This window comes from Oratosquilla oratoria, chromosome 11 (assembly GCF_046742065.1).
Source record: "Oratosquilla oratoria isolate Oo_2021 chromosome 11, ASM4674206v1, whole genome shotgun sequence".
Lineage (NCBI taxonomy): Eukaryota > Metazoa > Arthropoda > Malacostraca > Stomatopoda > Squillidae > Oratosquilla > Oratosquilla oratoria.
Genome location: NC_134787.1, coordinates 28,124,536 through 28,138,092, shown reverse-complemented (window position 1 = coordinate 28,138,092; position 13,557 = coordinate 28,124,536). Strand labels below are relative to the sequence as shown.

At 48.2% G+C, this 13,557-nt stretch overlaps 1 protein-coding gene across 1 annotated transcript in view; it reads left to right on the top strand.

Annotated features, from left to right (window-relative positions):
• Positions 1 to 11,365, top strand: part of fs(1)M3 (female sterile (1) M3) — a 233,366-nt gene extending 222,001 nt beyond the window's left edge. Inside the window, exons 40-41 of the mRNA XM_076192535.1 lie at positions 10,834 to 10,992; positions 11,132 to 11,365. Coding sequence (XP_076048650.1) covers positions 10,834 to 10,992; positions 11,132 to 11,326 — 354 coding nt within the window. The 3' untranslated portion in view covers positions 11,327 to 11,365. The remainder of the gene's footprint in view (positions 1 to 10,833; positions 10,993 to 11,131) is intronic.
• The last annotated feature ends 2,192 nt before the right edge of the window (positions 11,366 to 13,557 follow it).

The window sequence follows — 13,557 nt, the reverse complement described above, 5'->3', positions numbered from 1 at the left end:
AGCACGAACCAACCAGCCAGCCAACCAACAGCACGAACCAACCAGCCAGCCAACCAACAGCACGAACCAACCAGCCAGCCAACCAACAGCACGAACCAACCAGCCAGCCAACCAACAGCACGAACCAACCAGCCAGCCAACCAACCACACAAACCAACAGCCAGCCGACCAACCACATGAACCAACCAGCCAGCCAACCAACCACATGAACCAACCAGCCAGCCAACCAACCACATGAACCAACCAGCCAGCCAACCAACCACATGAACCAACCAACCAGCCAGCCAACCAACCAACCACAGGAACCAACCAGCCAGCCAACCAACAACACGAACCAACCAGTCGGCCAACCAACAACACGAACCAGCCAGCCAGCCAACCAACAACACGAACCAGCCAGCCAGCCAACCAACAACACGAACCAGCCAGCCAGCCAACCAACAACACGAACCAGCCAGCCAGCCAACCAACAACACGAACCAGCCAGCCAGCCAACCAACAACACGAACCAGCCAGCCAGCCAACCAACAACACGAACCAGCCAGCCAGCCAACCAACAACACGAACCAGCCAGCCAGCCAACCAACAACACGAACCAGCCAGCCAGCCAACCAACAACACGAACCAGCCAGCCAGCCAACCAACAACACGAACCAGCCAGCCAGCCAACCAACAACACGAACCAGCCAGCCAGCCAACCAACAACACGAACCAGCCAGCCAGCCAGCCAGCCAACCAACAACACGAACCAGCCAGCCAGCCAGCCAACCAACAACACGAACCAGCCAGCCAGCCAGCCAACCAACAACACGAACCAACCAGCCAGCCAACCAACAACACGAACCAGCCAGCCAGCCAACCAACAACACGAACCAGCCAGCCAGCCAACCAACAACACGAACCAGCCAGCCAGCCAACCAACAACACGAACCAGCCAGCCACCCAACCAACAACACGAACCAGCCAGCCAGCCAGCCAACCAACAACACGAACCAGCCAGCCAGCCAGCCAACCAACAACACGAACCAGCCAGCCAGCCAGCCAACCAACAACACGAACCAGCCAGCCAGCCAGCCAACCAACAACACGAACCAGCCAGCCAGCCAGCCAACCAACAACACGAACCAGCCAGCCAGCCAGCCAACCAACAACACGAACCAGCCAGCCAGCCAGCCAGCCAACCAACAACACGAACCAGCCAGCCAGCCAGCCAGCCAACCAACAACACGAACCAGCCAGCCAGCCAGCCAGCCAACCAACAACACGAACCAGCCAGCCAGCCAGCCAACCAACAACACGAACCAGCCAGCCAGCCAGCCAACCAACAACACGAACCAGCCAGCCAGCCAGCCAGCCAACCACACGAACCAGCCAGCCAGCCAGCCAACCAACAACACGAACCTGCGTAGAGCCGGTGGCCAGGGGTAGTTGCTGCCGTTTGGCCCCCAACTCTTGGGGTTGGGGGGTGGTCCCACAAACACTATCCAACAGTAACACTACATGCTCTCGCGCAGCAATAATCACAACAACAGATAATCTACCCTCAAACAGACAACAGGCAAACGCACTCGTACATCATTTTGCACAGACAAGCCATCTCGCTTCTCACCCTGACGACCGACGCACCATTCAACGTAAGAAAGACTCTCCCACAGACTCAGACTATATACACTTCATAGACAGTCAGACAAAACTCATAATACATAGTCTCAAGCACTCATCTGCCTGTGGCCCTGATAACATAAGCAACATCCACCTAAAACACATTGGACCACAAGGTATACATGCACTCACAAACATTGCAAACTACAGCTATTCACACAACACTATACTCGACATCTGGAAGCATGGTAAAATAATCACCATTCCAAAACCGAACAAAGACCCAACAATCCCAACATCGCACCTCCCAATCACACTTCTCTGCACCCCCTCTAAAGTCATTGTCACACCACATATTCCCCTTGCTGACTCGCAACACTGTTTTAGGCCACTACACTCCACAAACACACTTCTGACAAACCTCACACAAAGAATTTTAGATGGCATCAATTCAGATAGGCCCCACCAAAGAACACTTCTTATAACATTAGACATTAGTAAAGCTTTTGATGCTATCCCCCGCCACAACCTAACAAATAAAATATATGACACAGACATGCACAATAACACCAAAAGATGGTTGGCCAATTATCTGGCAGGTAGGAATGCTTACGTGTCATATAATGGCCAATCATCGCACATCAGAAACATTAAGAACGGAGTACCACAGGGCTCTGTTCTATCCCCCACACTATTTAATCTATACATGCATGACTTACCCACGCCAGACACCTCAGAAATACAAATCTCTTCCTACACAGACGACATAACAACCACATGCACACATCGTAACACAGACAAAGCTGCAGAAATAATCCAGCCATACCTTGACACACTCAACACATGGTTCATCACAAACAGACTCAAAATAGCTCCAACCAAATCTACAGCAACACTTCTCACCAACTGGACAAAAGAACACAAATACATACCTCATCTCTACATCAACAACACTCTAATACCACACACAAACACATCGAAAATTCTTGGTGTAACATATGATACATCCATGTCTTTCAAACAACACATCACAAACATAAAAAACAAATGCACACCCAGACTTAACGCACTTAAGTCAATCACTGGAACAACATTTGGACAAAACAAAGAAACTAATATAACAATATACAAACAATGCATACACTCAGTGTTGAATTATGCGAGTCCTGCATGGGCTCCTAATCTCAGTGAGACACACCACAACACCCTTCAAATCATACAAAACAAAGCCCTAAAAACAATTACAGGCTGCACAAATACAACACCTACAGACCATTTACACCATGAAACAAAAGTCCTCAAAGTCAAGGACCACCTCAAAATGAGAGGCACACAAACACTTGCCGCAGCCACCACCTCGAAATGAGGCACACAAACACTTGCCGCAGCCACCACCTCGAAATGAGAGGCACACAAACACTTGCCGCAGCCACCACAAACACATTACACCCGCTACACTACATAGCAGAACACCCACACACACCAAGAAACATTAAAACAACACCCAAAGACCTTTATCACGCACAGATACTCTCTTCTCTTCCTCCACAACCACCAAATACCAGCCTCCGGAAACATATTCATAATCATATCACTCACCGCTCCATTAACACACTGAAAGACAACACAATGCTGCATGCCAGACCCCCTGATATCCACCCTTCTGAATCCTCTCTCCCACGAAAGGACAGAGTCCACTTGGCCAGACTGCGATGCAGTCTCCACCCAGCACTTCTAAGCTACCAGAAGAGGCTGGACGACCGTGTTGTGAACAGCTGCCCAGGATGTAACACTTCACCCCATACCATACAACACATAATGGAAGACTGCATTATACACAATCATGCACGCAAACAACACAACATACGCTCTATAAAGGATTTGTGGGAAAACCCAGTTTCGGCTGTGGCCTTCCTTGGGGAGACGGGACTGCTCGGACAGACAGTCTAGGGAACGACAACAACAACAACATACGCTCTATAAAGGATTTGTGGGAAAACCCAGTTTCCACTATGGCATTCCTTGGGGAGACGGGACTGCTCGGACAGACAGTCTAGGGAATGACAACAACAACACGAACCAGCCAGCCAGCCAACCAACAACACGAACCAGCCAGCCAGCCAACCAACAACACGAACCAGCCAGCCACCCAACCAACAACACGAACCAGCCAGACACCCAACCAACAACACGAACCAGCCAGCCACCCAACCAACAACACGAACCAGCCAGCCACCCAACCAACAACACGAACCAGCCAGCCACCCAACCAACAACACGAACCAGCCAGCCACCCAACCAACAACACGAACCAACCAGCCACCCAACCAACAACACGAACCAACCAGCCACCCAACCAACAACACGAACCAACCAGCCACCCAACCAACAACACGAACCAACCAGCCACCCAACCAACAACACGAACCAACCAGACACCCAACCAACAACACGAACCAACCAGACACCCAACCAACAACACGAACCAACCAGACACCCAACCAACAACACGAACCAACCAGACACCCAACCAACAACACGAACCAACCAGACACCCAACCAACAACACGAACCAACCAGACACCCAACCAACAACACGAACCAACCAGACACCCAACCAACAACACGAACCAACCAGACACCCAACCAACAACACGAACCAACCAGACACCCAACCAACAACACGAACCAACCAGACACCCAACCAACAACACGAACCAACCAGACACCCAACCAACAACACGAACCAACCAGACACCCAACCAATAACACGAACCAACCAGACCCCCAACCAACAACACGAACCAACCAGACGCCCAACCAACAACACGAACCAACCAGACGCCCAACCAACAACACGAACCAACCAGACACCCAACCAACAACACGAACCAACCAGACACCCAACCAACAACACGAACCAACCAGACACCCAACCAACAACACGAACCAACCAGACACCCAACCAACAACACGAACCAACCAGACACCCAACCAACAACACGAACCAACCAGACACCCAACCAACAACACGAACCAACCAGACACCCAACCAACAACACGAACCAACCAGACACCCAACCAACAACACGAACCAACCAGACACCCAACCAACAACACGAACCAACCAGACACCCAACCAACAACACGAACCAACCAGACACCCAACCAACAACACGAACCAACCAGACACCCAACCAACAACACGAACCAACCAGACACCCAACCAACAACACGAACCAACCAGACACCCAACCAACAACACGAACCAACCAGACACCCAACCAACAACACGAACCAACCAACCAGACACCCAACCAACAACACGAACCAACCAGACACCCAACCAACAACACGAACCAACCAGACACCCAACCAACAACACGAACCAACCAGACACCCAACCAACAACACGAACCAACCAGACACCCAACCAACAACACGAACCAACCAGACACCCAACCAACAACACGAACCAACCAGACACCCAACCAACAACACGAACCAACCAGACACCCAACCAACAACACGAACCAACCAGACACCCAACCAACAACACGAACCAACCAGACACCCAACCAACAACACGAACCAACCAGACACCCAACCAACAACACGAACCAACCAGACACCCAACCAACCAGCCAGCCATCCAACAACACGAACCAACCAGACACCCAACCAACCAGCCAGCCAGCCATCCAACAACACGAACCAACCAACCAGCCAGCCATCCAACAACACGAACCAACCAGCCAGCCATCCAACAACACAAACCAACCAGCCAGCCATCCAACAACACAAACCAACCAGCCAGCCATCCAACAACACAAACCAACCAGCCAGCCATCCAACAACACAAACCAACCAGCCAGCCATCCAACAACACAAACCAACCAGCCAGCCATCCAACAACACAAACCAACCAGCCAGCCATCCAACAACACAAACCAACCAGCCAGCCATCCAACAACACAAACCAACCAGCCAGCCATCCAACAACACGAACCAACCAGCCAGCCAGCCATCCAACAACACGAACCAACCAGCCAGCCAGCCATCCAACAACACGAACCAACCAGCCAGCTAGGCAACCAACAACACGAACCAACCAGCCAGCTAGGCAACCAACAACACGAACCAACCAGCCAGCTAGGCAACCAACAACACGAACCAACCAGCCAGCTAGGCAACCAACAACACGAACCAACCAGCCAGCTAGGCAACCAACAACACGAACCAACCAGCCAGCTAGACAACCAACAACACGAACCAACCAGCCAGCTAGGCAACCAACAACACGAACCAACCAGCCAGCTAGGCAACCAACAACACGAACCAACCAGCCAGCTAGGCAACCAACAACACGAACCAACCAGCCAGCTAGGCAACCAACAACACGAACCAACCAGCCAGCTAGGCAACCAACAACACGAACCAACCAGCCAGCTAGGCAACCAACAACACGAACCAACCAGCCAGCTAGGCAACCAACAACACGAACCAACCAACCAGCCAGCTAGGCAACCAACAACACGAACCAACCAACCAGCCAGCTAGGCAACCAACAACACGAACCAACCAACCAGCCAGCTAGGCAACCAACAACACGAACCAACCAACCAGCCAGCTAGGCAACCAACAACACGAACCAACCAACCAGCCAGCTAGGCAACCAACAACACGAACCAACCAACCAGCCAGCTAGGCAACCAACAACACGAACCAACCAACCAGCCAGCTAGGCAACCAACAACACGAACCAACCAACCAGCCAGCTAGGCAACCAACAACACGAACCAACCAACCACCCAGCTAGGCAACCAACAACACGAACCAACCAACCACCCAGCCAACCAACCAACAACACGAACCAACCAACTAACAACACGAACCAACCAACCAGCCAACCAACATGAACCAACCAGCCAGCCAACTAACCAGCAACATGAACCAGATGATTAGCCAGCAAGCCAACCAACAACATGAACCAGATGACCAGCCAGCAAGCCAACCAATATTGTGAACCAGATGACCAGCCAGCAAGCCAACCAATATAGTGAACCAGATGACCAGCCAGCAAGCCAACCAATATAGTGAACCAGATGACCAGCCAGCAAGCCAACCAATATAGTGAACCAGATGACCAGCCAGCAAGCCAACCAATATAGTGAACCAGATGACCAGCCAGCAAGCCAACCAATATAGTGAACCAGATGACCAGCCAGCAAGCCAACCAATATAGTGAACCAGATGACCAGCCAGCAAGCCAACCAATATAGTGAACCAGATGACCAGCCAGCAAGCCAACCAATATAGTGAACCAGATGAACAGCCAGCAAGCCAACCAATATAGTGAACCAGATGACCAGCCATGAACCAAACATCCAGCCATCCAAAGACATGAACCAAACAGCCAGCCATCCAAAGACATGAACCAAGCAACCAGCCATCCAAAGACATGAACCAAGCAACCAGCCAACCAACACCCAGCAACACGAACCAGCCAACAACATAAACCAACCAACCAGTCGGCCAACATGAACCAAGCAACCAACCGATCAACAAAAAACATGAACCAACCAACCAATGAATCGGCACCACGAACCTACCAACCAATGAATTAGCACCATGAATCGACAAACCAACCACTGAACCAGCACCATGAATCGACAAACCAACCACTGAACCAGCACCATGAATCGACAAACCAACCACTGAACCAGCACCACAAACCAACCAACCAACCACTGAACCAGCACCACAAACCAACCAACCAACCACTGAACCAGCACCACAAACCAACCAACCAACCACTGAACCAGCACCACAAACCAACCAACCAACCACTGAACCAGCACCACAAACCAACCAACCAACCACTGAACCAGCACCACAAACCAACCAACCAACCACTGAACCAGCACCACAAACCAACCAACCACTGAACCAGCACCACAAACCAACCAACCACTGAACCAGCACCACAAACCAACCAACCACTGAACCAGCACCACAAACCAACCAACCACTGAACCAGCACCACAAACCAACCAACCACTGAACCAGCACCACAAACCAACCAACCACTGAACCAGCACCACAAACCAACCAACCACTGAACCAGCACCACAAACCAACCAACCAACCACTGAACCAGCACCACAAACCAACCAACCAACCACTGAACCAGCACCACAAACCAACCAACCAACCACTGAACCAGCACCACAAACCAACCAACCAACCACTGAACCAGCACCACAAACCAACCAACCAACCACTGAACCAGCACCACAAACCAACCAACCAACCACTGAACCAGCACCACAAACCAACCAACCAACCACTGAACCAGCACCACAAACCAACCAACCAACCACTGAACCAGCACCACAAACCAACCAACCAACCACTGAACCAGCACCACAAACCAACCAACCAACCACTGAACCAGCACCACAAACCAACCAACCAACCACTGAACCAGCACCACAAACCAACCAACCAACCACTGAACCAGCACCACAAACCAACCAACCAACCACTGAACCAGCACCACAAACCAACCAACCAACCACTGAACCAGCACCACAAACCAACCAACCAACCACTGAACCAGCACCACAAACCAACCAACCAACCACTGAACCAGCACCACAAACCAACCAACCAACCACTGAACCAGCACCACAAACCAACCAACCAACCACTGAACCAGCACCACAAACCAACCAACCAACCACTGAACCAGCACCACAAACCAACCAACCAACCACTGAACCAGCACCACAAACCAACCACTGAACCAGCACCACAAACCAACCAACCAACCACTGAACCAGCACCACAAACCAACCAACCAACCACTGAACCAGCACCACAAACCAACCAACCAACCACTGAACCAGCACCACAAACCAACCAACCAACCACTGAACCAGCACCACAAACCAACCAACCAACCACTGAACCAGCACCACAAACCAACCAACCAACCACTGAACCAGCACCACAAACCAACCAACCAACCACTGAACCAGCACCACAAACCAACCAACCAACCACTGAACCAGCACCACAAACCAACCAACCAACCACTGAACCAGCACCACAAACCAACCAACCAACCACTGAACCAGCACCACAAACCAACCAACCAACCACTGAACCAGCACCACAAACCAACCAACCAACCACTGAACCAGCACCACAAACCAACCAACCAACCACTGAACCAGCACCACAAACCAACCAACCAACCACTGAACCAGCACCACAAACCAACCAACCAACCACTGAACCAGCACCACAAACCAACCAACCAACCACTGAACCAGCACCACAAACCAACCAACCAACCACTGAACCAGCACCACAAACCAACCAACCAACCACTGAACCAGCACCACAAACCAACCAACCAACCACTGAACCAGCACCACAAACCAACCAACCAACCACTGAACCAGCACCACAAACCAACCAACCAACCACTGAACCAGCACCACAAACCAACCAACCAACCACTGAACCAGCACCACAAACCAACCAACCAACCACTGAACCAGCACCACAAACCAACCAACCAACCACTGAACCAGCACCACAAACCAACCAACCAACCACTGAACCAGCACCACAAACCAACCAACCAACCACTGAACCAGCACCACAAACCAACCAACCAACCACTGAACCAGCACCACAAACCAACCAACCAACCACTGAACCAGCACCACAAACCAACCAACCAACCACTGAACCAGCACCACAAACCAACCAACCAACCACTGAACCAGCACCACAAACCAACCAACCAACCACTGAACCAGCACCACAAACCAACCAACCAACCACTGAACCAGCACCACAAACCAACCAACCAACCACTGAACCAGCACCACAAACCAACCAACCAACCACTGAACCAGCACCACAAACCAACCAACCAACCACTGAACCAGCACCACAAACCAACCAACCACTGAACCAGCACCACAAACCAACCAACCACTGAACCAGCACCACAAACCAATGCAAACCAACCAACACAAACCAACCTTGTGTAGGGGATAGGATGGAAAGGGCTACAAGACCTTGAAATAGGTTCATAGCAGGTAAAGTAAACCTCTGCCTCAAAGGAGTGGAAGGTATATGTGATGGAAATGAAAAGGATGAGGGTGTTACGTGCACTAAGCCACTCCACTTTGTGGCAACAGCTGAATATATGAAAAGCAGTGCTGCAGAATTCTGTTTAATCCATCTATATACCAAGGGCTTTTTTCCCCTTACAAGGGAGGTATCAAAGTCAAAAGGCACATACCCACTCCCATCTACCACCCTTTTCTGCCTCTCATCTTGGCTCATGTAAAACCACTTAATCAGCAACTCCCCCCCACACACACACACACACTCTCCATCCCCTTATGCAAAAAATAAAGACAGGGAGAAATCCCTTTGGGCTGCATCAAAATATCTCGCAGATAACCACTCCCCATTAACCACCCCCTCCCTACCCCCTCCCTACCCCCTCCCTACCCCCTCCCTACCCCCTCCCTACCCCCTCCCTTACCCCCTCCCTTACCCCCTCCCTTACCCCCTCCCTTACCCCCTCCCTTACCCCCTCCCTTACCCCCTCCCTTACCCCTCCCTTACCCCTCCCTTACCCCCTCCCTTACCCCCTCCCTTACCCCCTCCCTTACCCCCTCCCTTACCCCCTCCCTTACCCCCTCCCTTACCCCCTCCCTTACCCCCTCCCTTACATCACCGTATGAATACACTGGGGTATTGACTGCTTGTTATTGTGTACTATAGATTGCTTAGAAGCATGCAGTCAATACTTTAGGGACTATTTGGGGTGCCCCTATGGACCAGAGCCACACAGCATATTATCTGTTAGAGGAAATTTCTTATTACAGAAATTATGCCTTTATTGTACTGTGACAGTCCCTCCATTATGCTGTCTTTCTCTTAATACTGTCTTGTACCACTTTGAGTATATATTTCCATTTTTGCCTCTGTCCCCTGTGGTAGGGGGAAGAAAGAATATGCTCATTGAGATTTCCTAATCAGGTTGTTAAAGGCGGCTAAAACTGGATGGAGAGGGTCATGGAGTTTTCCAACCAGAACCCTAAAGTTTGGGTCTTTTAATGATTGAATAATTTTTCCTCAAGTTTCTACACATGATCAGTGTTCAGATTTTAAAGATTTGTCACCCTTGTATAAAAGGTACTACACATCTGGGATGGCGCATCTGTGTCATCAATGCAGACAGCAGCTTGGGGCATCAACTTTATGGAAGTTTTAAATATTGATCAAGAAACCTATCTCCTATTATTGTCCAGTCTCCATGACAAGATTTCTGTCTTCAGGCTAGTTCTAGGCAATGTAAGAGTTACAGATTATTCTAGTCTCATAGGTCATTGTGAAATACTTGCCTATGTTAGGTGCATATAATATATTGCAAAATAGGATTGAGAAAGTGAACTGTTGATTTAGATACTATAGATATTTCTCTTTATTGCAGGGTTTCTACAAGATTCTGGATTTGGATTTTATAAACCCTCAGACTGCAAAGGTAATAGAGCACGATGGTGTCACGTATGTGTTGGTGGCTTCATCCACTACCATCATCAGTTTCCAGATTCATACAAAAGGAGTATCTGGGAATCCCATTCATAAAGAAATGTGGAATTTATTAAACACTAGTGTTGCTCAATAACAAATTTTAGATATTTTCTATTAAATTATATTTACCAAAGATTAGTTTTATTTACAAGTTAATATGCATCTTTGATGATAGCTGCCCCAAACTTCAACTGGCTTGGAAATAATCACCATATAAAATACCTGAACATCTTATTCCACACTACCCAATTTAAACCTTACCCAGACAATATGAAAATTATGTAATTCATGGGCTAATCCAGTGGCTATGGCAGCCAAGGCACATATTCGCCCTTCACCTATCCCACATCTACTCAACACCCATTTGTTGTAACTTTTTGGTTCCTTGTAAATGAAGGCTCATTCCTGCCCCATGCCCACTACTTTGGTCAAAAGCAATACAGCAAGGCACAGTACCTCCACAGCAGATACTGACAGCCCCTAGATTGTGGTGACCCTCCTGCTTTACCCAGTCAAGAGTGCATAACATGCAAGAAGAAATTACTTTGTCATTTCAATTGTCTATTCACAACTGTTCTCCAGTCTTATTATTAGTAGTAGTATTTTTTCCATACATTCTTTCAGTGTGCCCAAACTGTCCCAGTATTCTTTAGTCAACACTACCTCTGTTCTTTCCATCACACTTGTGCAATACATAGTGCAACACTTGAGCAATAAATTATTCAGAGAGACTTATAACTTGTTGAGCAATGAAATGGCCTTTGACTACTTAGATGAGATGGTAAAAAGAATAGTTGTTACACTAAGACATAAACTAGAATATGCTGCAACACTATAGGCACCTAGCACAAAGAACATAAGAAAATTTGGAAAAATCCAAAGAACAGCGACAAAAATGGCACCTACACTGTCAAATCTGATGTATGAACAAAGATTGGAGAAATTATATCTGTCAGCACTGGAACAGAAGAGAAAGAGGCGATTTGTTGACCATTTTCAGAATTATGAAAGGGATGGAAATTCTCGGTAGAGACAACTTATTAAAGTGTGACAGAAGAGAAACGAGAGGAAACAAAAAGAAACTAAAGACAGAAGAGACCTAAAAAAAAAAAAAAAAAATGCTTCCCACAGTGATTGATGTCTGGAACAAACTGAACGGAGAAACGGTGAATGTCAAAACTATACACAATTTTAAGAATAAACTGGATGTGGAGAGATACAAAAACAGGTCACTACGAGCTTAGCTCTCGTACTGTAAAATACAACTACAACTAGGTAAATACACAACTGGTGAATTGTTGCTTCGCATTTCTTGCCTTTGCATTTTGTTCAGTATGTTCACAAACATATGATATACCCTCCTAACTTTTTATACAAAAAAAAAAACTTCAAATGTAAATGTCAAATAGAAAGCTGGTCTTATGCGATGTTCCTTTGAATAAGGACCACCCACTTGAGATGCATTTTAATTTTTGTAAAAAAATAGTAAATGCCATGACACTTCTCCAGTGCTTTGTGCATAATTCAAATGAATTTTCTACAAGTTTAAAAAAAATTATAGAAAGCATACTAACAACCTCTACCTTGCTGTGTTATCTGCAAACAACAGTTGGCCCTCCTCCCACTTCTCTCCATTTTCTTTAACCATCTCCAGTCCCCTGCCCTTTACCATTGCATTCATCTCCTGTACCACCTCATCCATGTACACTTCGAACAGCCATGGTGACATTACATGTCCCTGTCACAGCCCCACCTTGACATCAAACCACTTGCTCTATTTCCAGTTCTAACACAGGCTCTACTATTTGCATATAAAATCTTTACTGCCCTTAACAGCTTTCCCACAGTATGTGAAAAAATACATTGATACAGCCTGATGGGATTTCTCCGTCTTTATCCTTTTTTCTTTTCTGCATGAAGGGATGAAAAAGGGGGGGGGGGGGGTCACAGATTTAATGAAGCGGCCTTACTGTAGATGTGTCTTGCAACACTTTTTTACCCAGGGCAGTGGGCGAGATGCAGGGATAACCCATCATCCAGGATGTGCCAAGATAAGAGGGAAGGAAGAGGTGGATGGGAGTGGAGTATATGAGGGATGAAATGGGTGGGAGTGGATTTTATGCCTGTTTATTTATTTATTTATTTTTTTTTTTTGCCTGCCTTGTAAGGTGGAAAAAGCCTTTAGTATATGTATGCATGTACAATTGGTACAGAGGAGAATGATCAAAAGGATACCAAAGCTTCATAATTTACCATACGAAGACAGGTTTAGGCACATTAACTATCTGGAAAGATGAAGAGTATAGGGTGATCTAATAAATGTAT